General features: G+C 53.6%; 1 protein-coding gene and 3 pseudogenes across 1 annotated transcript; all 4 read left to right on the top strand.

Annotated features, from left to right (window-relative positions):
• Positions 1 to 208: 208 nt before the first annotated feature.
• Positions 209 to 2605, top strand: LOC149744879 (uncharacterized; annotated as a pseudogene).
• Positions 2606 to 3078: 473 nt separating this feature from the next.
• On the top strand, positions 3079 to 6677 carry LOC149744880 (transmembrane protein 102-like; annotated as a pseudogene).
• An 8093-nt stretch (positions 6678 to 14770) lies between these two features.
• Positions 14771 to 20804, top strand: LOC149744881 (acetylcholine receptor subunit beta-like). The gene is made up of 6 exons (XM_089901781.1): positions 14771 to 14902; positions 15235 to 15354; positions 15895 to 16057; positions 18971 to 19194; positions 20229 to 20369; positions 20664 to 20804. Exons 1-6 carry the CDS (start codon positions 14771 to 14773, stop codon positions 20802 to 20804), a joined length of 921 nt encoding a protein of 306 aa, XP_089757907.1.
• Positions 20805 to 21708: 904 nt separating this feature from the next.
• Positions 21709 to 23850, top strand: LOC149744882 (uncharacterized protein SPEM2-like; annotated as a pseudogene).
• The last annotated feature ends 11 nt before the right edge of the window (positions 23851 to 23861 follow it).

The following is a 23861-nucleotide window of genomic DNA, read 5'->3' on the forward strand; positions in this document are numbered from 1 at the left end:
TGGCTGTCCTGGCGGCTCACCCAGGCTGACTCACTGAGCGACGCGGGTGTGCTATGACTCCAGGGGCACTGCTGCTGCTGCTGCTGCTGCTGGGGGCTTTGGCGGCTCCATTCGACCCGATTAAGTCTGGACCTCAAAGGGGCAGTGACAGGGCCAGAGGTCGTGCCCGGGCACCACGGCTTCACTCAGTTTTCTCCTCCAGGCACCTATGGCTCAGAGGCGTAGGGCCGACTCCACCAGAAACTTTGCTGCAGCTATGATAGCTCGGTGAGGCCGGTGTGGGAGGTGGGAGACTGTGTCGAGGTCAGCATTGGTCTCAGCCTAGCGCAATTAATCAGCCTGGTGAGGGCGCACGCAGGGAGTTGAGGTCTGGCCCACTAGCCAGCTGGGGGCCCTGGCATTAGGCAGGGTGGAACCCAGGGACAACTTGAGGCGGGGTCCGAGGCGAGGCCAGGCTGGGTGTCTGACGGGCAGTTAGTACAGATTGGGTCTTAATCGGACTAATGGACAAGCTGTGGGCGTGGCTGCTGGATGGGCCAGGATTGAGCCGGGCAGGATGGTGAACTGGCCTGTTGGCAGATCGCAAAGTGGAGCTGGGGCCGATGGACAGGCCGGAGAGCGGGCCTTGAGGCGGGGTCACAGGCTGGGACAGACTTTGGTGCCGGACAGGTTCAATAAACAACAGGGGGAGAGATTCACTCCGGCAGAGCCCAGGACTGATAAATGCACTGGCTGACTGTACGGCCAGCAGGAAGTTTACGAGATAGAGGCAGAACTTAAGCCAACGCAGTTTATAGGAGGTGGGCTTTGAACCCAAGTGGGTGCGACTCAGAGAAAGAGGGGAGTTTCCAGGGAGAGTTTACCCACCGAGCCCCTCATTTCTCTACACTGACATCATATCTACCCTTTAAAATTTTTGCTTCTAGAACGAGAAGGATGAGGAGATGAGCCCAAAGGTCTGTTTAGACCTGGTACGGAGAATCCCGCAGGGTGGGAAAGGGCGGGCATCCCGTTGCCTTTACAATTTCCTCGAATGTTCTGCCCGGTAAAATTTTTTTTTTCTTTTTTACATCATGACCTCAGAAAACACATTTATAACTGAAACAGAAGCTTCAGGAAACAATACCTATCTTTACTATGGGAGTTGCATTCCATGCATTTTTCATTCTAAATTATTTTGAACACTGGTTTGTGGCCACTCATTTCATTCCGGACCTATGAAAAGGGTCGTTAACTACAGTTTGAAAACCACTGTTTTAGACGCTAGCATGCAACTCCCTCGTTTTTACAGAAAGAAGAAATTGGGGCCCGATGACAGAGAAGGGGAAATTAGTTGATAGGGTCCCAAAGAGTGCAGGTGGAGTCTTAAACAGAGCCCTGGCCTCCAGAACCACAGACCATGCCTGCGCAGCTCTCCTCCCTTGCATTTCCACCCCGGGCTTCCTTCGCACATCCCAAGACTCCTTCCAGCCTCCAGCCCCAGACGGCCCCTCAGCCTCTGCTTCCCTAGGAGTGGACTGACTACAGGCTGAGCTGGGACTCTGAGGAGCAAGAGAGCATGGATTCACTCCGCATCACTGCGGAATCCGTGTGGCTACCAGATGTGGTGCCCAGTTATCCACTACTTCCCATATCACAAACCAGGCCCAACCCCCTGAACTTCATGAGAGTCTAGGCCTCAACCAAGGCTCTGTCCTCCCAAGGACCCGAGGCCCTTCCAAAGTCTGCAGAGTTTCCAGAAACCCAGGCCTTACCACAAACCCAGGCATCCACAACAGTCCAGGCCTTATCCAAGACCCAGGCCTCCCCAAGAACACAGGCCTTGCTCAAGATCCAGGCCGCCACAAGCATCCTGGCTTCCATAAGGGTCCAGCCCTTACTCAATACACTGGCTTATCCCAGAGATCAGGCCTCCATAACAACTCATGCCTTATCCCAAATCCTGGCCTCCACAAGGATGCAGGGCAGCACATACCATGGACTTCTATTCCACCCAGTCAGAACTCCTGCTCTCCCAAGGCTCAGGTGGCCTTCAATGACCTGCTTACCTTCTCAGAGGTACCTGTGCTGATTGTGCTGCAATCACCCTCCCGGCGAGTAGGCAGCCAAGAACGGGTGTACCACCCCATGGATACAGTTCCTCCAGCCTGCCAGAGTTATCGCCAGATGTCTATGCCTCCCAAAACCAGCTGGAAGCCCTACTGTCCTGGGTCAGGCACCCGGCTCGGACATGTGGTCTTTGACGCTCGCCAGAGACAGTTCAGAGCAGGCAGGGACAAGTGAGAAGCTCTGTCTCCCAGGCGCCTTCACCAAGAGACATCCAACAACTCACCGGAGACCATCAAGGAGTGGGGATATCAGTGTGTGATGAGCAACTTAGCAAAAGAGGGGACAGATATGCATGAGGAATAAAGAGACAAGAGAAGTGTTCTGTGGTTGTTTGAGGACATCCACCCCAGCCCCATCCCACAGGGCCTGATGAGGACCTAAGCTATCCCTGCTTTCCCTCCATCGCTGTCTCGCTGAATCTGTCATCCCCAAGGCCCTAGAGCTTCATTGTCAATTACAGTAGCCACTAGGCAAATGCCTATAGAATGTAAATTAGTTAAAATTAAGGAAAATTAATTCTGTTAAATATTAAGTTAAAGATTCTCTTCCTCAGGGAACGGAATTTCCCTGGCATCCAATTCTGTTCCCTGGCGGTCCAGGTGTTGGGACCTGGCGCTTTCACTGCTGTGGCTGGGGTTCCATCTCTTGTCGGGGAGCTCAGACCCCGCAAGCTTCATGGTTTGGCCAAAAAAATAAAATTCTCTTCCTCAGTGCCATGACCTTTTAAGTGCTCAGTAGGCACATGGAGCTAGCGGCTACTCTATTGGATGGCACAGGTTTAGAACATTTCCATCATCATGGAAAATGCTATTGGAGAGCAGTGCTTTAGAGTTTAGAGCAATTTTCCTTTCCCTGTCACCCACCTCCAGCATCTTAAAGCTCCCCCAGAGCCCAGAGAACTTAGCTCTTTTTAGGGTGGCTCAGAAGCCACCCTCTGGGGAGGAGGTAAGATGTGAGGGTGGACAGCCAATGCCTGATTTCCCCAGACTGTGAGAAAGAGCCCAGGCTTCAGTTTTCCTCATCTGGTCTCTTGGGTCACGACCAGATGTATGGAAACTTGCCTCCCCCGTTCTGGGCTGTGTTTAGGGCTCTTGGTTACTGACCGAGAAGACCTCTCTTTGTCAGTGACTAGGAAAACTTGTGTTTTAGGCTGCCCAACTTGAGCCCTGGATTGTGAGGGTCCCCTCCTTCATAGGCCTCTAAATTTTTCAAGGTGTCTCCACTTAATTTTCTTGCCCATGGACTTAGGCCTAGTTCACTGTGGTGACAGACCCCTGGGAAAAAGGCATGTAAGGATTCCTGGTCCAGTATGCATTGGTCTAATCTCTGAGCGTGTCTCTGGTGTCCTATCTTTCTGTCCTATCATTCTGGCTCCTAGTTTCATCCTGGACGTTAGCTGTGTCCATGATAGCACTGGTCGCTGAAAGCCATTTCCTTCCCCTGATAAGTTTTCATTGCCCTGCACTAGCCCAGCTGGTGTTTCCTCTGGACTTGATTTTCAGTCCTGATAACTCTTCTGTATACACACATAAGCTGCGAGAATCCAAAGTGTTTTCCCTGCCGCCACTTGTGTGTCTGAGGTCGGCAACACTAACATGTCCCTTCCCTGAGTCAGATGTCCAGCCCTGGGTCACTACATGCACACTATCGGTGTGTTCTTGTCTAACGTTACCACCACCGATTCCAAGGAGATATGTCCCAGCTGGAGAGCCCATTTCCAACAGCTCTCTGGCTGAGCTCTGACCTTGGACAAGTCATGTGCAACCTTTCTAGGCTTGCGGTCTCATCTCTAAAGTGAAGTTATAATTGCATGCAAGAACCATTCTAGATTTAAATGACCAGGGCTCCTCTACTCCCAAGTGAGATATAGAGTCCCTTATTTCTCCGCATGCCCTAGAGTATGTCACTCATTATTGTTTGCTATTCAGATCCATCCTACTAGGCCTGTGTTCTAAACCCAAGGAGTGTTCGTGCGGTTCACCTGGCCTTGTAAAGACACAGAATAGTTTATCATAAAGACACAGAATAGCGTATCTCCATAGAAACTACAACTTCCATCAGGCACTACTTCAACGGAACAGGGAAGGATGTGGGGGCGTGGCCCAACGCCCTGGTAGCTTTGAAGACAAACTACAACTCCCAGGACAGCCGCGAGATCTCTGCAGAGCGAAAGGAGTGACTGAACTCTGACTGGAGGCCGGGCTGCTCCAGAACCACCCTGACAGTCTCCAAAAAGGGGCGTGGTTATAATTTAGGGATGTGGCCTTACAGGCAGTAGGAAGTAGTTACCTGTTCAATCTTCCTATCCATTCTCTTCCCAGCCTTTGTAGCTAACCGAAGAGGGAAGTTGCAAACCACTAGCCTCTTCTGAAAAGAGGTAAGGGGGACGTAGACAAGGTGCATCAAAGGAGGTTACTGCATTCATTAGGAGGGCCCAAACAGTTACTTTCTACCTGCTGAGTCAGGTGAACCGTTCCATGAGAGTGGGGACTAGCATATGAGAAAAGGGCAAAAACAGAGGATGTATTTATTTGTTCTCTTTCAAGACTAAATTTAGGGCCCTTCATCTGCAGACCCATTGGCGGACTGTGTCTTGGGAACCCTCTTGGCCTCTGGAAGAGAAAAGAACTGGGGTCAGTTTTCTGCAGCAAAAGGTACGGCCCGTCTTGGCTTCTTCCCGTCTGTGTATTTCCTAGCCCCCAATCGACAGAGCCATATGGCTTCTGCGGTAGTGCTCCCTGGTGGGGCCCACCGCCCCCAGCCCCAGCCCGGCCGCTCACGGACATTGAGTTCTGCTCCGTCGATGCAGAGAAGGAACTAACCCAGCTGATCCAGGAGCTGGGTGCAGGAACTAATACAGCTAATCCAGTAGCTGGTTGTGCAGGCAAGCTGCAGGAAGTAACCCTGCTGATCCAGGACCTGGGTGTGCAGGCAAGCTGGAGTGAAGGCCCCAAGCCAGGACCAAATCTCTTCCAGGCCAAGGACTTTGTTTTGTCTTTGCTTGGTAAGTCACCCTCCCAAACTTCGGGAACTTGCAGCTCTCAGCTCTGTCTCACCCCGCCCCGGCTCTGGATCACGACTTTACAATCCCTTAACTTTCCTTAGGTCTCGTTCACCACCGGGACCCTTGCTTTCCTCCTCATGCAGAGGTCCTGCTGCTTCGTTGTGGGCTTCGCGAGGGTTCCCTGGATCTGGGGCATGCGCCTCTAGGTCCCTACGCTCGGGGACCTCACTACGAGGCCAGCTTCACACTCCTGGTGCCCATGCTTTGTCTAGATGGCACTGGGCAGGAGCTGCAACCAGACGTGGGATCCTGTTACACATGGCTCTTCCTCCCAGAGCAGCTACATGGAACCTTGGTCAGGGAGGCATGGCAGGACTGCCTAGGACCCCCAGTCCCAGGAGGAGGTGATTCGATCCACCCAGCCCGAAGCAAAGAATCTCCCAAGGATCCACAAATCTCATGGACCACCTACACCTCACTGAGCCTGAAGCACACGAGTCTTTGGAAAACTCACCTAGTAATGTTTCAGTGCCAGAGTTGCCTCAACAAATGTAACCTATGTTGACTTTCCCTCACCACTGAAAAAAACGAATGTGGACGTCACCAAAGCAACCGACGTTAGCCCAGTGCCAGAACCCTTGGAGGCTCTGGAGGCATGGCCCATATTGAGCGTCGCCCAGGTCGGTGTCTGGTTCTTTGTTTTGTTGGCTGCGGTTGCTGAGTCCCCGTTTCTGGTTCAGGGTGCCCCGCGCATGGTCCACGCAGCCCGCTACACGGGGGTCACCAATATCCTCCTGGCTACGCCCGGGCCCCCGCGCCGCCTCCTGTTTTTCGATTGATCCCCATGGTGTCCATGGCCGGCTGGCCCCAGGGGGCTCAGAGCCACTCGTGGGCTGGCCCGCTGGCCTCAGAGTCGTCTTCTTTCTACCTGGTGCCCGGCGGCGGCGGGAGCGGCACAGAGCAGCCGGATGCCTCCGGTTGGCAGCTCTGCTTCGCTCGCCAAGAGCTGGCGCTCAAGACTCGCATACCCATTCCCCTGTTGCAAGCCCACGCGGCGGACCAGGGGACGCTGCGCCCTCTGGTGGCCAGGACTAGGGTCGCGGCGCCCTACCTCCTGTGGACCTTGCTCTACTGGGCCTGTGAGCGGCTGCCCACGCTCTATCTGGCGCTAGCCGAGAATGCGGGCGCCTGCTGCCTAGGGTTGCTGGAAGAGCTGGGCCAGGTGCTCAAGGCCGGGCGATGCCCCACTCTTTTCTGAGTGGCCAAAAGCTCCGTGTGGGGGAGGGTGGAGCTTCGCTGCTCAGGACGTTGGCACTGCTTTGCAGGGACCCTGCCTGCATCCTGCACCCCTCTGTGCAAGAGGCCAAGGCTGCAGGCAAGGGGGGTGGATTAGAGGGCGTGGGAGGCGGGGCCCGTTAAAGATGCTGTTCCTACTAACCTGGAAGGTGCTTCTGTTGGCCAGCGGGATGTGGAGGGGACTGCTCTCCCCTCACCTGGGAGACAGGCTGAGCACTTTGGGCCCAAAGAGCTCGTTCTAGAAGGACTCCTCGCCGGTTCCTCCGCTTTCTCCTACCCTCCTCCCGCCCCATCCCTGGCACAGATCGTTCCATTCTGGCCTCTCCACTTTCCAAATCTGTGGCCAGCACCCCTCCCACTCCGGTGCAGCCTCTGGCATCCATCTCCCGCCAGTTCTTATGGTCTTTTCTCTTAGGAGTCAATCGGGATGGGGGTAATATATTTGCTGAAAAAACGTGTAAAGTAGAAAGGTATGGAGACCAGGGACTGACGAACTTGTCTCACAAAAGGCAGAGACATTAAGGAGGACGGATTTCACCCCAGGATAGACCTCACCACCACTGCTATCTCTTCAGTTATTCCCGCCACCTTCCTCATCCAGTTCTGTCCTCCATCCTGGGCAGTAGTGTCCCTTTCTCCATTCTCGGGGCATCTGCCATTCCATCTATCTAAGCCCAACCTCTCCCACCATCCAGAGTTCCATTCAGTGGAGTTTCCTCCTTGTCCCTCCTCCTCTGAATCCCGAGACATGCGAGATATGCGGCTTTGCCTCGGCTCCTCCTGTCTCTAAGACCGTCTCCACTCTCTGCCTCCAAGGAACCCCGGGGTTCTGCCGGCCCAGCTTCACCTCCCCCTCTTTCCTGGCATCTCGGCCCCCTGCCCCGCCCCCGGACCGGCTCTCCGAGGAGGGGGGAGAGGCTGTGGCCGCCACCGCCTCAGCTTCCCACAGCCGCTACCTCTGCCGCCGCTGCCGCCACTCGATTTGGTCCAGCCGTCAGGCCCAGTGCTCACTTCGCCAGACGAGGGCGCTCTGCGGAGGCACCCTCACTCTTTCCTGGGTTCTGAGACGCCTAGCCAGTCGTGGGGGGAAGCTCCGCTTGCGGGCTACAGGGAGAGAGGAACCTGGACCCCGAGCCAGCGCCAGCCGTGCCCAGATCAACAATACCAGACAGGTTGAGGGGCGTCGGGGAAGGAAGAGGGGACGCTATAGGCAGTCCTGGGGAGGACAAGGAAACCCTGTCACAGAAAGCTCTGATGCGCTCTGACTTATAGTGGATCTGTTCACATTTGGGGACCTCTGACAACGTAGGTGAGCTCCTCTCATGGGGGGCTTGCTGGACTGGAGGGCGTGGGATCTAAACAGCACCAGCTGTCCCCGAGGAAATTAGGAGCTATCAGAAAAAAAGAAAAAAGCCAAAAACCCATGCTCCTTATTCCGAGGTGACACAGGGCCCTCCAGACAACCACCTGGTGTAACCACTAGGAAGGGCGGATTTGGAGGTGACTTCAAAAGGAGTGGATGGTAACAAGGTGAGGAAAGGGGCTCAGCAGCTGGAATGCTGTGCCACTAGAAATGGGGGTGACTTGGTAAAAAGCGGAATCATCCAGAGACATGGTCTGGGAACCTCTTCTTGCTGATTGGCGACAGTCTGGATATTTCAAGCCATAGTTTTTGGGGATTTCAGTGAAAAACAGTGGGGGATTCTTCACTTCGAGGGTGGCAAAAGAAAAGACACCAAGGTTGGGTTCTCCCTAGACACTGGCAGCACCCCAGCACGGGTGGGGTGAGCTAATATCCCCAAAGCTAAGGACCCACACCCTTAAAATTACAAGAGTGGCTTTGGCAGTAGTGCAGGGCCCTGAAATAGGGTGGAAAGGTGCCTGGGGATATTGGAACCACATCCTGGAAAATTTGAGGGTCTTGGCTTTGGGATAGTGTTAGTGGGGGAGAGGGACATTGCAGATCAGAGAAGGGGGAGATTTCTGTGGGGAGCAAAGGTCGAGGGTTGAGTCAACTGAGAGGTACATAGGCTGCTGGGTCTGACGAAGCTACCACGAGGCCCAAGGGTGGGAGCTGGTGCCTGGGATGGGGTCGTCTAGGGCTTATCCTCAGGTCCCGTGGGTGAGGCGGCGAGTCGGACCGGAGAGTCAAGAGCATGTGCTGGTGAGCTAGCGGGTTTCTCCCGGATGGCCCAGCATGCTCCGGGAGCCTGCCGGTTTTGGGGTGCCTCCCCCTAGGGCACCATGCAGGCACTGGCCAGCAGCCTGATCTGGCAGAAGCGGGAGGTCCACCAGCCCGGGGGCAGCCGGCCCGTGTTGGCGCAGTGGCGCGTGTGTCGCCGCAGCACCAAGTCCCTTTGCCAGAAGCAGCTCCTCATCCTGTTGTCCAAGGTGCGACTGTTTGGAGGGGCGGCCCGCGTGACCGGAGTGCTGCCCGTGTGGGTACCTGGGGAGGGGTCTCTGGGCCGTCGAACTCTCCGCCTGGGATGTTGAGGCCAGGGATTCGGAATAGCAGTGCCCGACTGACGGGGACTCCCTGAAAGTGAAAGGAGGTGGGCCTGGACCACAAACACTTGGCAAGACGATGCCTCAGTTTCCCTTGTCTCGCGCCCATAACTCCGAGTCTCCTCGCTTTCGAGGACAAGGGGACGGCTTGAGCGGCTAAGCCTGGTGCCCCGAATCCTGGAAGCTCCCGCTCGCCACGCCCTCCCAACACAGGAGCCTCCACCCCCACCACCCTCTGCCTATGTGCCGTCTCTCACGATTCTTTCAATGCCCAGTGGAGGGGGCTGAGGGATCCAGACGCCTGGGTCACCCCGAGGGTTTCTGCGGCTCCGGTAGCCCCGTCCCTGTCCCGGTTCTCCCGCTCCTCCGAGCCTTAGATCCGTTCCTCCTCGTTGAGCTTGCCTGGCTCGGTACCAATCTCCCCAGCTCTCCCCTGGGTGTCCTTGCAACTACCTCGCCAGTCCTTCCCTCTGTGCGCCCCCCTCCCGTGACCTGCACTTCAAGAAGGGAGCTGTGCAATCCCCCACGACCGACTACACGGCTCAGAAATCGGGCCCCACAGGCTCAGGAGACCCTCTGCCGCGAGGAATTCAGACACACTACACGGCTGGATGCCTGCACGGAAACTGGAGGTCGTACCATCTACGAGGGGGTCCCGGGATCTTGGCCGCAAGAGCCAGGTGAGGAGAGTGGTGAGGGTTAGCCTGTGGTCCCCATCCTGGTGTGACAGGCGGGAAGTCCCTCTGGCCTCGCTCCCATCCGCTTTCAGCTCCCCTAAGGGGATACCCCCCACCACCCCGTTGGCATCTTCCTACCCCCACTGCCGGCAATCTGCTGTGGTACGGTCAGCAGCCCACCATTTGAGTGGCACCGAGCCCCCACGTGTGTCAGCCAGCCTCACCAGCTCCCTGGACCCCTCCCACATTTCCTTGGTTTGGTACTGCATATCCCCCAGCCCAGGTGGCTTACCTGGCTGAAGGGGAGAGGCTGAGCCTCAGGGAGGGCTGGCCCCCCGTGAGCCAGCAGACTGACAGACACACAGACAGACAGACAGACAGATGGGTCAGTGTCAGACAGGCCGGAGCTGGGCCAAGGCGAGGACCGCACGAAGCGAGCTGCAGCTGCAGCAGCAGGTGCTGAGTCAGCGTCAGGCCCAGTCCCAACCCCACTCCTGAGGGGGCGCCCCTAACCTGGGGTCACCTTAATGCCCCCGACATTCGCAAATACACTGCCTTTTCAGCAGCCAGAGTGTCAAGCTGGGTCACTACGTGGTCAAGAACGCTGTGGGGATGCTCTACAGCTCGGTGAGACAAGGGGACAGAGTGGCCTGGAGTCAGGGGACTCCCCTAGGTACAGCCTTCCCAGCTACAGATATTTTGCAGCTCAGGGATTCCGTTCCCTCCATCTCTTGCCGACACCCTCTCCTCACTGCCCGCTCCCAAGCACCTCCTCTAGCGTCCCTCCAATCCCTTCTCCTCCAATAGCCTCCTAAATACCCCCAGGCTCTTTGAATGTCCAACTCTTACAACCTTTTTGACCCCTGTGTCTTCTCCAACCTCCTCTAGACCTCATTATTACTCACTTCCCCAGAGTCATTCAGGATGCTGGGGAAGGATTCAGGAACTCCTCCAAGCAGAAATTCCCTTCAGGTGCCCTGGATGGTGAGAGGTTGGGAGTAGAGCAGAGAGAAGTTATCTTCTTATCCCAGGCCCCCAGAAGTCTAGTTCCCGGCACTCGGGGGGCCACCAGACTCTTCCTCATGCTCCCTTTCTCCCAGTTCCTGTGTGGACTCAGAAGTTGGCTCTCCCAGTCTCAAACGTATGGATGATATCCTGCCTTGTTCTTCCCAGGGCTCCCTTCTGTTCAGTGATGTGTCTTTTTGTCCTTCTGTCTGTGTGTGCCTTTCTGGGTCTTTGTCTCCTCAGCCTCATTTCACAGCTGACTGTCGCTTTAAGGGGTGCATCTTTAAGAATTCCTCTGTCCTGAACGCCTCTGCTCTCTATCGCCAGCGTCGTTCTGGCCGGGCCTGGTACATGGGCCTGGACAAGGAGGGCCAAGTCATGAAGGGAAATTGAGTCAAGAAGACCAAGGCAGCCGCCCAGTTTGTGCCCAAGCTCCTGGAGGGTGAGTATGGACCCCCAGGGAAGAGGTGGACCACATGGGACGGTATTGACCTTGACATGGACATTTAGGGACACACAGCTAAGGGCCTATAAGTGTTGTAAGAGGACACATGCTATGACAGGTCAAGCCAGGAAGGCTTTGGCCTTTGGAGGTTTGGGAAGCTCTCCTTCTGTGGGTTCCCAGAGGAGGAGTGTAGGGGAAGGGAGCCCTTTCAGAGCTCTCTTGGTGCCTAACTCTCCTTCCTGCTCCTCTCTCTCCCCTTCACAGTGGCTGTGTACTGGGAGCCTTCTCTCCACAGTGTCCCTGAGACCTCCCCTTCCAGTCAACCTGCCCCCTGCCATGTAGTCCCCGGACTGGAGGCTCCCTGCCCTCATCACCACCAGAGCCTCTCTCCCAGCCCTGTTTCTGGCCCTGCTGTCACCCCTGCTGCCACACTCCTGTCCTGAGCAGCCACATCCCTCCAGGTGCTCTACCCTGAGGGAGACTAGGGGCCGGCCATGACTTCCGGGGCTGCTGAGATCCTTAGATCCTTGGGCCCGTGAAAGGGTTCAGAGAGGAGGAAGTCTGACAATGGTCCTGGCTGATCACTTCTTTCCTTCCACACTCACACCCTACAAAGCCTTTTCCCGACATGGCGCCGGTGTTCCAAAACTGCCAAAACCAGGGCGTAAATCTTCACTACCGCAGGCTCAGCCACGTCCTGGAGCTCTTTGCCCTCTTCATGGCCACCAAGCCATAGACTTATAGGTCCACTGCAGCTCAGGATTAATTTCCTTCTTTCGCTACTCCACCTTTAGCGTTGTTCCTGACAGGTTCTGGAACACCAAACACCCCAGGCAGGGCCATTTCTGCACCCAGGGTCTGTGCTGGAACACAGCTATGCTGCCAGGCTCTGTTCTGGATCCATCAGGCTTCTGTCCTTCACCCAGATGGACCCCTGGCTTCCATCTAGAGAGAGGCTGGATTTGGGCCCTGTCCAGCTGTTGGTCTTGGCCTGAATTGGGCCAGTCTCAAATCACCACACGTTTAACTTTCTTACCCCAGAGACACCCAGTACCAGAGCGTGGTGCTCTAGACACATACGGAGCCATACTTCCTTCTGAATCTCAGCTCTAGGACATAGACCCCGACACTCAGCACTTCCCTCTAGGATGGAACTAGAGCCTATATAGGCATGTTATTGGTCTAGAGTAAGAGTTCTAGATCCACGCTCCCACCTTCTCTCATGATACCTCTTAAGCAGGAGCTCTGGTAAGGACCCAGCTCTGATTCACAAAGAACTAAGCTCTTCATGGATCCTCCAGAACTTCTTGTTTTCCCTAGACAATTTTCCAAAAATCTTATTCTTCCTATTGAATGCTAAACTTATTTTTTACATGCATTTTCTAGCTCCTGCAACTCAGCTGGGGTCCTTCTAGGGAACAGAGGCTGAGGAATGACAGAGGAGTTTTCTAAGGAATCACTGGCTCATAGAAGGGCAGCTAGGATGGGAAAGTGGGCAGGACCAGGGCATGACTGGAACTGTGCCTGAGTTGGGGGGACATGAACACTTGGCTACCTCAGCAGGAATTCCTTCCAGGTCCCCTTTAAAGCTGAGGTCTTTAGGGTAGTGGGTCTAGAATAAAAAAGACAAATGGGACATAGCTTTGAGCCCCCTCAAATGAGGAGACACCAATTCAGCAATAAGTCCCACCCTTCTCCCCTACATGTCAGGCCAAGGAGGGTGAGGGCCTCTTGGTCTCTAGACCTCATACACCCTTCCAGCTTCTAACTGAATAGAACTTGCTTTACCTCAGCTGGGTGTTAGGTACCCAAAAAGACTCTGCTCCCAGGGGACCAGGCTCCACTCCATGCTTTCTCAATTAAAGACGATTCATACAATTGAAGTGTTGTCTGCCATCTGTGGGTAGCAGGTTTTGGCAGTCGTTCAGGGAGGAGTCAAGTCTCAGGGGCGTGGTGGGTAGGCTGGCGGCTGCCCCCCAATAACAGGTGCACATTCCTGGGCGCCTCGTCACATCCCCTGCACTGGCTGTCGTGGCGGCTCTCCCAGGCTGACTCACTGAGCGACGGGGGTGTGCTATGATTCCAGGGGCACTGCTGCTGCTGTTGCTGCTGCTGCTGGCGGCTTTGGCGGCTCCGTTCGACCCGATTAAGCCTGGACCTCAAAGGGGCAGTGACAGGGCCAGAAGTCGTGCCCGGGCACCACGGCTTCACTCAGTTTTCTCCTCCAGGTGCTTGCGGCTCAGAGGCGTAGTGCCCACACTGCCAGAAACTTTGCTGCAGCTATGATAGCTCGGTGAGGCCGGTGTGGGAGGTGGGAGACTGTGTCGAGGTCAGCATTGGTCTCAGCCTAGCGCAATTAATCAGCCTGGTGAGGGCGCACGCAGGGAGTTGAGGTCTGGCCCACTAGCCAGCTGGGGGCCCTGGCATTAGGCAGGGTGGAACCCAGGGACAACTTGAGGCGGGGTCCGAGGCGAGGCCAGGCTGGGTGTCTGATGGGCAGTTAGTAGAGATTGGGTCTTAATCAGGTTAATGGACAAGCTGCGGTCGTGGCTGCTGGATGGGCCAGGATTGAGCCGGGCAGGATGGTGAACTGGCCTGTTGGCAGATCTCAAAGTGGAGCTGGGGCCGATGGACAGGCCAGAGAGCGGGCCTTGAGGCGGGGTCACAGGCTGGGACAGATCTTGGTGCCGGACAGTTTCAATAAACAACAGCGGGCAGAGATTCACTCCGGCCGGGCCCGGGACTGGTAAATGCACTGGCTGACTGTACGGCTAGCAGGAAGTTTACGAGATAGAGGCGGAACTTAAGCCAATGCAGTTTATAGGAGGTGGGCTTTGAACCCAAGTGGGTGCTACTCAGAGAAAGAGGGGAGTTTCTAGGGAGAGTTTACCCACCGAGCCCCTCATTTCTCTACACTGACATCATATCTACCCTTTAAAATTTTCGCTTCTAGAACGAGAAGGATGAGGAGATGAGCCCAAAGGTCTGCTTAGACCTGGTACGGAGAATCCGGCAGGGTGGGAAAGGGCGGGCATCCCGTTGCCTTTACAACTTCCTCGAATGTTCCGGCCGGTAAGATTTTTCTTTTTTCTTTTTTCATCACGACCTCAGAAAACACATTTATAACTGAAACAGAAGCTTCAGGAAACAATACCTATCTTTACTATGGGAGCTGCATTCCATGCACTTTTCATTCTAAATTATTTTGAACACTGGTTTGGGGCCACTCATTTCATTCCAGCCCTATGAAAAGGGTCGTTAACTACAGTTTGAAAACCACTGTTTTAGACGCTAGCATGCAACTCCCTCGTTTTTACAGAAAGAAGAAATTGGGGCCTGATGAGAGAGAAGGGGAAATTAGTTGATAGGGTCCCAAAGAGTGCAGGTGGTGTCTTAAACAGAGCCCTGGCCTCCAGAACCACAGACCATGCCTGCGCAGCTCTCCTCCCTTGCATTGCCTCCCCGGGCTTCCTTCGCACATCCCAAGACTCCTTCCAGCCTCCAGCCCCAGACGGCCCCTCAGCCTCTGCTTCCCTAGGAGTGGACTGACTACAGGCTGAGCTGGGACTCTGAGGAGCAAGAGAGCATGGATTCACTCCGCATCACTGCGGAATCCGTGTGGCTACCAGACGTGGTGCTCCTAAACAAGTAAGGATGTTCCCAGAGTCTGGGAGGTGGGGCAGGGCCTCTGGAGGGGCGCGGCCTCCGGAGGGAGGGGCCTGATCCCAGATGAGAAGATTCTTTCCAGGCAGCAACGACGGAAAATTTGACTTTGCTCTGGACATCAACGTCATGGTGTCCTCCGAGGGCTCCGTACGCTGGCAGCCCCCAGGCATCTATCACAGCAGCTGCAGCATGCAGGTTTCACGGCCCCGCCTGGGAAACTCAAGGCTCTCCTAGAAACCCTCACTGAGATATCCCTCCTTCATAATCCACATGACCCTCACGTCTCTCTTACCCTTCTGATTTTCCATTGAGTTTCATCTTCTCTGTCCACTTTCATTGACTTCCAGTCTTCTTCAGTGACCGCCCCACTCCATTTTCCATGACCTCCCCGCATAACCTTCTTATTCCTCTGTGACTCCACTTCTCTGTGATCTCCCACTGGTGATCCCTGTCTCCCTGTGACCTCCCCAACTCCCCCAGCCCTGACCAGCTCTCTGGCAGCTCTAGTGACTCTCCACTCCATCCAGGTCACCTACTTCCCCTTTGACTGGCAGAACTGCACCATGGTGTTCAGTTCCTATAGCTATGACAGCTCAGAAGTCAGTCTGCAGACCGGCTTGGGTCCCGATGGGCAGGAGTGGCAGGAAGTGCCCATTCATTAAGGCACCTTTATTGGTGAGTGGGCTTGGCTCCCATGTCCATGGGCTTTACGATTTCCAGTTTCTGACAGGCTGATAAATACACTCTCTCAGTGAGTCCCTGTGAGTTTAGCAAGATAGGCATAACTCTCTATATTTTGTGGTTATGGAAATTGAGACTTGCTCAAATTTATTAGAGATGGGTTGCCCAGCCCAGGGACCATAGCTAGCCCCTTATTACATCAGTGCCCACTGCTCTAGGATGTGGCAGAGAAAGCCATATCTGGGAATTCCCTGGCTCTCCAGTGATTAGGACTCCACAGTTTCACTGCTGAGGGCCCGGGTTCAATCCCGCGTTGGGGAACTAAGATCCAACAAGCAGCGCCATGACGCAGTGAGGCAAAAAAAAAAAAAAAATAAAATAAAGAAAGCCGTATCTGGCACCAACAAAGACAGGTTCCACATCTGTGTCACCTTCTCTTCTCCCCCCACTCCCCCCAAGAGAATGGTCAATGGGAGATTATTCACAAGCCTTCTCCGCTAATCCAGCCTCCAGTGGATCGTAGGGGAGGGGGGGAAAGACAGCGTGAAGAAGTCACCTTGTACCTCATCATTCGCCGGAAGCCTCTCTTTTACCTGATCAATATCATTGCCCCATGCATCCTCATCACTCTTCTGGCCATCTTCGTCTTCTACCTGCCACCAGATGCAGGTAAGAGGGGAAGGGGCCCAGCACTCCTTCTTACCAATAGCTCAGGTTCTTGCTCTTCACCCATAATACAGGGAAAGTTTTCCTGCCAACTCAAGCCTTCATGAACTGTGCTTCAGCAATCTCACCCAGGTTTTCCTTTCAGGAAGAGCCTTTGCCTCTGCATCCAGATTTCCCCTTCAACCTCAAGCTCTACCTCCCCTCTGCTGCTCACTTCTCTGCACCCAGTAACTTCTGAACTCTTCCCTTCAGAATTCTAGGATCTCATCCTTGGAACTGCCACTCCTCTTACCAACAAACTCCCAGGCTCAGCTAACGCTTCCTTTCCCTTTCCCCATTCCTGGCATCCTCCCTCCCCCCCTTGTCAAATGCCGCCTACTAGTCCCTTAACCTCCTATGTCCCTTGGAAATAATAGCCAACATTTCTCTGGGAGACAGCACAATATGCTAACAGAGTTACCTTGGGCAAATTCCTTAATCTCTTTGTGTCCTGAAATGGAAATAGGACAGTCATTGTCCCTCCCACATAGGACTATTTTGAGGATTAACTGAGTTAATAGAACTATGCCTGGTACTCTGTAAGCTTTGTGTAAGTGTAGGTATAGTCTTTTCTAATTTGGAGCACTTGCTATAAGATAATACAAATAATGTGTTACATATATTAACTCAGTTCTAATCTTCACAACTCTGTGAGGTAAGTACTGAATTGTCTGCCCGTTTCACAGAGGCTAAGTGTGTTTAAGTAATTCACCTGACATTACACAGAGAGAGGCAGTGTTGCTGTTCCAACCATGCTTAGTACTAGTCTGATTCAGAGACTGATATCCTAAGCTCTCACATTCAAAACATGCTTTCCTGGGCGTTCCCTGTTAGCCTAGTGGTGAGGATTCTGGGCTTTCACTGCTGTGGCCTGAAAAACAAAACCAAACCAAACAAAACAAACAAAAAACACACGCTTTCCTTCTCTCTGTAATCAAGCCCTCTCTCAGTCTAGGGAAGGAGAGTGATGCATCTCTAGAACACACTTCCACATGTAACTTCTCCTTCTTCCTGGAGCAAGGCAAATCTTGGAACCCAATATTACAGGACTAAAGTAGAACAGACCATAATAGTTACTTATTTCAATACCTTCCATGAAGTTTTCAGTGCCTGTTGTATGCCACAGTAATAACCAGTCACCTGGCATATTCTTATATACTTGGGTTCATTTTTAGATCCTTCGATTTGCTATATAGTTCCTGCTACAGGGGTTGGTCCACTCTCATTTGACAATATCTGTTGAACATCGGTAGTGTGCAAGGCGCTGGGAATACACCAGTGAATAAAACAGACAAAAATCCCTGCGCTCATGGAGTTTATATTCTAGTGGGGACACAGTCAGCAAACATAGTAAATAAACCCATTGGATAGTGTATTATTATTTTTTTAATTAATTAATTAATTAATTTAGGCTGCGCTGGGTCTTTGTTGCTGTGCGGGGGATTTCTCCAGTTGTGGTGAACAGGGGCTACTTTCGTTGAAGTGCACGGGCTTCTCACTGCGGTGGCTCCTCTTGTTGTGGAACACAGAATCTAGGTGCATGGGCTTCAGTAGCTGTGGCACGTGGGCTCAGTAGTTGTGGCTGGCGGGCTCTAGAGCACAGGCTCAGTAGTTGTGGCGCACGGGCTTAGCTGCTCCGCGGTATGTGGGATCTTCCCAGGCTTCGGCTGGAACCCACGTCCCCTGCATTGGCAGGCGGATTCCTAACCACTGTGCCACCAGGGAATTCCTAGATAGTATATAAGGAGAGGTCAATCCCTAAGAAGGAAAAATGGGAAAAGTGTTTGGGGAGGATGAGAATGGGGCTAGGGGGTGCAATTTATTTATTTATTTAAACAGTTTTATTGAAAATAGTTGATTAACAATGTTGTGTTTCATTCCTGTTGTACAGCAAATCGACTCATTTATAGATATATATATTTTTTCATATGCTTTTCCACTACGGTTTATCACAGGGGTTGCAATATAAAAATAGGATGGTCAGTGAATGCCTCACTAAAAAGGGAATGTTTGATCAATAGTCGAACAAAGACTTGAAGGAAGTGAGAGAATGACCCTGGTAGATATCTGGGGGAAGAAATTAGCAGGAGGAGTTAACAGTGAATGCAAAAATCTCTGAGGTGGGCGTGTGCCTTGCATATTCAAGAAATAGCCAATGAAGAAATAACTGAATGAAGTAAGCAAGAGAGAAAACAGTATGAGATGTAGACAGATAACTAATGGGAAGGCCTTGTAGACTTCAGTATGGACTTTTATGCTAAAGGCGATGGGAAGCCACTGGAGTGTTATGATCTGATTTACATTTTAATGGGGTCAATCTGGCTGCTCTGTTGAGAACAGTCAGCAGCGGGGCAAAGGATGAAGCAAAGAGGAGGCCTTTATAATAACTCAGATCTGAGGTAATGGTGGCTTGTGCCAGGATGGTAGTGGTAGATGTGATAAGTCATCAGTTTCAGGATATATTTTGAAGGTAGGGCCAACAGGGTTTGGTATGGATTGGATATGGGATGAGATAGAGGAGAGCTGAGAATGACTCAAAGGGATTTGGCCGGAGCCACAGGAAAAATTGAGTTGTCATTTGTGAGCTGAGGAAGACTACGGCGAGAGTCGGTGGTGAGGGAATTAAGTTTTGGACATGTGAATTTCGAGATGTCTAGTGGACACCCAAATGGAGAGGTTAAGTAGGCAGGTGGATACAAGTGTGGAATTTAGGGGAATCAGTCCAGGTTGGAGGTATAAATGTAGGAGTTACTTGCATGCAGTTGGCCCTTGCAAAAGCCTGTCCTTGAGTGGGCTGGAAACACGGTCACTGATTATGCCAGGGAGATTGCTTTCTGGCAAAGTCTAATACTTCCGCCTTCCCCTCTGTCCCCCAAGGAGGGAAGATGGGGCTCTCGACCTTTGCCCTGCTGACCCTTCCTGTGTTCCTGCTGCTGCCGGCAGACAAGGTGCCTGAGACCTCCCTGTCTGTCCCCATGATTATCAAATACCTCATGTTTACCATGGTCCTCATCACCTTCTCAGTCATCCTTAGCGTCGTAGACCTCAACCTGAACCATCGCTCACCCCACACCCAACAAATGCCTCTTTGGGTCCGTCAGGTAAGAAGATCTCCTCTCCAACCTGTGTTAACTCTCAATCCTAGTATTTGGCTTTTTGTCCACGTATCGCTCCTCCCTCCCACCAACCTCAACCTTCCCTTTCACAGACCTGAGCGAGAACTACAACTGCCAGTAGAGTGTCAAAGTGCCAAGGTCTTTGGGTGTTGAAATGTTGCCTAATTAATTTTATCTTCCCATCATTGACGTTGCGTAGATCCCAGACTGTCTTCCTCAATACTGCCCATCGTGGGTCCCAGGGAGCATTCTAAGGGTTAGGTACTATCAGGGTGGAAGCCCTCAGAACTTTTCTTTCCAGTCAGGATGCCTCCTAACCCACTTAAGAACACTTGGGCTGTGTAGTTGCATTTCATCTGTGGGACACATGCACGCATGCGCAGGAATGGGCACGTGCCGTGGGGGTGGTTGGCGGCTTCCCTTCTGGTCTGAGAGCATAAGAGCCCCCTCCAATACGCCTCTTCTTCTACTCTGCAGATCTTATCCACAAACTCCCTCCGTATCTGGGTCTGAAGAGACCCAATCCTGAGAGAGACCAGAAACCGGAGCCACCTCCTATACCTCTCAGGGATTCTCCAGGAAGTGGCTGGGGTCGAGGAACAGGTGTATATTTCATCCGCAAGCCACCAAATGATTTTCTCTTCCCCAAACCCAACAGGTAGTATCTACTCCCCATCGCCCACGTAGAAGGGAGAGGGAGAACTACAGTTCCCAGGAGACTGTGCGGAGGCAGGTGTCCTAAGCTCCGGGAGGATGTCGTGGTTGAGCATCATGGGACTTGTAGTATCCCTTCTGTTGCCCACTTTGCACGGAGGTGGGAACTAAAGCATAAGGGAATAGGAGGAATTGCTGAAGGCTAGAGAGGTCGCCGCTCTCGGAGAGAACCTGAAGGGCACTCTCGCGTTTTGAAACCTGGATGGGCGTTGGAGGAGGGAGTTGGGGCGGGGCCTAGTGCACCCGCTCAGGCCGTCTTTGTGCCCTGGTCTTGGCCACACAGACTCGCCTCTTCTAGGTTGCAGCCTGAACTGCCTGCCCCGGACCTGTGGCGATTTACCGATGGTCCACACCGGGCTGTGGGCCTGCCTCCCGAGCTACGGGAGGTTGTTTCCTCAGTCAGCTACATCGCTCAACAGCTGCAGGAACAGGAGGACCACGACGCAGTGAGTCCAAAGAGGGTGGGCCAAGGCAAGGCCTGGGTGGCCTTGGCTCCACCCACAAACGTAGGCTCCGCCCCCAGCACTCGATTTGATTTCTGATTGGAAGTTTGCCTCACTTGGTCCCACCCCCTGGTTTCCCTCTTGTTCTTTACTCACCCGCAGTTTCTCTCTCTGCTATTCTGTGGGGCCGCCCTTGTCTCAAACCGTGGTAGGAGCACCTGGGTGCCGTACAGGGCCTTGGGGCCGCCTGCGCTGGGAGTCTGGAGCTCAGGAACAGTTTCCTCTTCCTACCCCCAGCTGAAGGAGGACTGGCAGTTTGTGGCCATGGTGGTGGACCGCCTCTTCCTGTGGACCTTCATCATCTTCACGAGCGTCGGGACCCTCATCATCTTTCAGGCCGCCACGTACCACTTGCCCCCTCCCGACCCCTTTCCTTGAGGACGAGAGGGCCGAGACCGAGGTCCTTGGCCAGTTGAATTGAGAGTTTGGTAGGACTCTCAAGTCCTATCCCTTTCTGCATCTTAACTCCTTCACTAGGAGTCCAATCCTCTCATCATTTCGTATCTAGGGAGGAAGCCCAAGTGGGACTGGGCAGATGGGGGCCTTGGGCCCACCTGAAATGCACTATCCACTTATTTACTCTTTGGCTTCTTGAAGAAGCTCCATTGGATATTCACATCTAGGTTGGCAATGAATGGAACAAAGAACAAGAACTAGATTGTAAGCCTTCTGAGGGCAGGAACTATGTCTGTTCACTGCAATATCCTCAGCACCTAGCAGAGATCCTAACCTATACAGCCGGTACCTCTGGTTGAATGAACAGGGACTTGTTTTTTTCTGTAAGGAAATACACTAAGTAACAGTGTTTATGTTTGCATGTTGGGACCAGTGGTCGTTTTTTATTTGTTTTCACCTTTCTGTAGTTTATTGTATTTTGTAATATATAATATCTTTAGGATAAAAAAAGGTTATTTCTAAAAGGATGCATTTGTAATGAGGCTAAAAAAGCACACTGTAAAAACCTCAAGTTCCAGCTTTGGTGCTCAAACATTGGACAAGATACTAAACTGCCCTGTGCCTCAGTTTCCCCATCTGTAAAATACAACTAATAATAGTATCTGCTCCTTAGTGTGAGGATCATATGAGAAGATGAGAACAGAAGCATTATACAGTATACATTAGAGGTTACAAACTGGTGTGTTTTGTTTGGCCCATGTTGTTGTCCAGCAGAATTTAAAGTTTGAATTGGTTTGCTACTTCTGAAATGTGGATATTTCACAGAGAAATTTGGATTTCTGGCTTCTTTTGAAACTTTTAAAGAAGTACAGGCTAGTTCGAAGAATCCCAACAGGCTACATAAGCTGCCATAATGTCTCGAACAATGAAATGGAGGAAATCCTTTATGCATGATTCAGTCCCTATGAAGACTGTCTCTCACCTGTAGCAACCATGCTTGCAAATCAAGTTAAGCAAGGCCCCATGGAGACAGAAGGACAGACTGAACTCTGGGGCTAGGCTCCATGTAACGGGAGCCGAGGGCAGAGATGGCCACATAAAGGGCCAGCTGAGTGGATGAAAGATTGGCCACCACGACGTTGTGACTCCCTGCAACGTGTCTCATTATGACCATACTCCCTCACCTGTTGGTGGGTGTCTGCAGGTCCTGGCATGAGTGCACTGTGGGTCAGGGCCGGTGGTGGGGGGTGGCGGCCCACGACCCAGGTGGCCCTAGGACTCCACCACCATGGAGAACCGGCTCTGGTATGACAACCTGGTGTGCTGCCATCAATACCAAGAAAGTACCCAGAATGCGGAGGACTTCCTACTCCTGCTGCTGGGCCTTGTTGTTCTTTTCAGCATTGGGATCAGCATGGCAACTACGGTCAGTGATGGTTGGGGACCACCAGAAGGGGTGAAGAGTGCTGAGGGTGGGAACCAGCTGCAGCCTGCACCTCCATCTGCAGGAACGGTCTTGGCTGGGACGGGGGGTGTGGGTAGAGAGCCTGGACCTCATTTTCACCCACCCCACCCCACCCCACCCCAGGTATGGCATGGGCTCCAGAATGCCTTAGAGAAGACCATCTATTGGATTAATCAGAAAAGTAAGTACGGAAGACAGGTAAGGAGCACTACAACCCCGCTACTCCCAGGGCCCTAGAAACCCAGGCCCCCAGGTTCCCAACCCTGAACTCTTCAGACAGTTGCCCTGCCCTCACAGACTCTTGCCTCCACCAGATGAAAACTCACAGGTTTGTGAAAGTTCCCCCAAACATCCTCCAGCCAAGGCCCAAGACGTCCACATCCACTGCACCCTGGACCCTGTGGAAGTGAAGATGTCCCAGCCCACTTGCTACTCCCTGTCCTCCTAGCATCATCTCCGCAACCTTAGCCGCAGCTGCAGCCGCCACCCCTGCAGACACCAGTGGAGGCCGAAGAACTGCAGACAATTCCCCTACAGCTGCTCAGGCTTCCGTAGGCCACATCGCAGCCACGGGATGTCACAGCTGTGACCGATGCCCTCCTTTGATCGGGAGGACCTGGACTTCTACCTGGAGGAGGAGGAGGATCTTTCCTTCCCACAACACAAGTGCCCGTGGGGGTGCTGGAGGGGGCTCTACCTGCAGATGGGCCTGCCTTCCAACATGGGCCTCTGGGGCTGTGAGGGTGGGATCCTGGCCAGCCTGCCACTACCCTGTCTCTACCAGTTGCCCGAGCTGTGCCATATGGCCAAGCGTGTGGAGGCCAAGTCCGAGCTAAGGCTTCAGTCCTTCGGGGCCCCCTGCTCACCATCCCATATCTGGGGCAATGTGGAGGCTGACCAGTGGACCTCATCTCCACCACCTCCCCGACGGCTGCCCCCTAAACACTTGTGGGTCCCTGGGGTAACAGCACTTACCCCTCAAGTGGTCAGATCCCGTATGACTCCTGGGATCAGCGGCGGCCTGGCCTGGAGGGCTCTGAGACTCCATCCGTTCTGGTGCCTCGGGGCTCCACAGCGGCCCATGGACAGAGCCCCCCACCGGCCCATGGACGGAGCCTCCAAAGCTGTGCTCACAGCCAACCCAACCGCAGGCTGCACCTCTCCACGGGACACTTGACCTTCTCTCGGGATACCCACGAGGTGCGGCGCCGGGCGGCCGAATGGGCCGAGATTCTGCCCGTGCGCACCCCTCTGGCCACCTCCACCTCCCTCACGGTGCTGGCCGAGGCCTCGTACCAGCGGGCCCCAGCTCCCAGCTCAGCGCTGTTCCTCCGCACCTCCCAGCCCCTGCCTGTCGTCCAGGCTACCGAGCACCCTCCACCCCCACCCACCTTCATGCCACTCGGGAGGAACCCGCGGGGCATTGCCAACTACCAGGTGCATGACAGCCTGGAGCTGAAGCGGCAAGTGCAGGAGAGCCAAGTGCGGGACAACTCGCTGTTACCGTCCACCTCGGCCTCGAGGCCCTCACTTCATGGGTGCCAGACTGGGCAAATGAACTGACAAGTAGCAAA

Source organism: Delphinapterus leucas, chromosome 19 (genome assembly GCF_059928025.1).
Source record: "Delphinapterus leucas isolate spDelLeu-1000000601 "Yukka" chromosome 19, BTC_Dleu_Yukka2, whole genome shotgun sequence".
In the NCBI taxonomy this organism is placed as follows: Eukaryota; Metazoa; Chordata; class Mammalia; order Artiodactyla; family Monodontidae; genus Delphinapterus; species Delphinapterus leucas.

Excerpts from the sequence above, each read along its gene's own strand:
- LOC149744881 (XM_089901781.1), top strand. The coding sequence starts at position 14,771 with ATGAGAAGATTCTTTCCAGGCAGCAACGACGGAAAATTTGACTTTGCT. Across the intron at positions 15,355-15,894 it reads ATGGGCAGGAGTGGCAGGAA|CCTCCAGTGGATCGTAGGGG; the intron begins GTGCCCATTCAT and ends CCGCTAATCCAG. Across the intron at positions 16,058-18,970 it reads CTACCTGCCACCAGATGCAG|GAGGGAAGATGGGGCTCTCG; the intron begins GTAAGAGGGGAA and ends CTGTCCCCCAAG.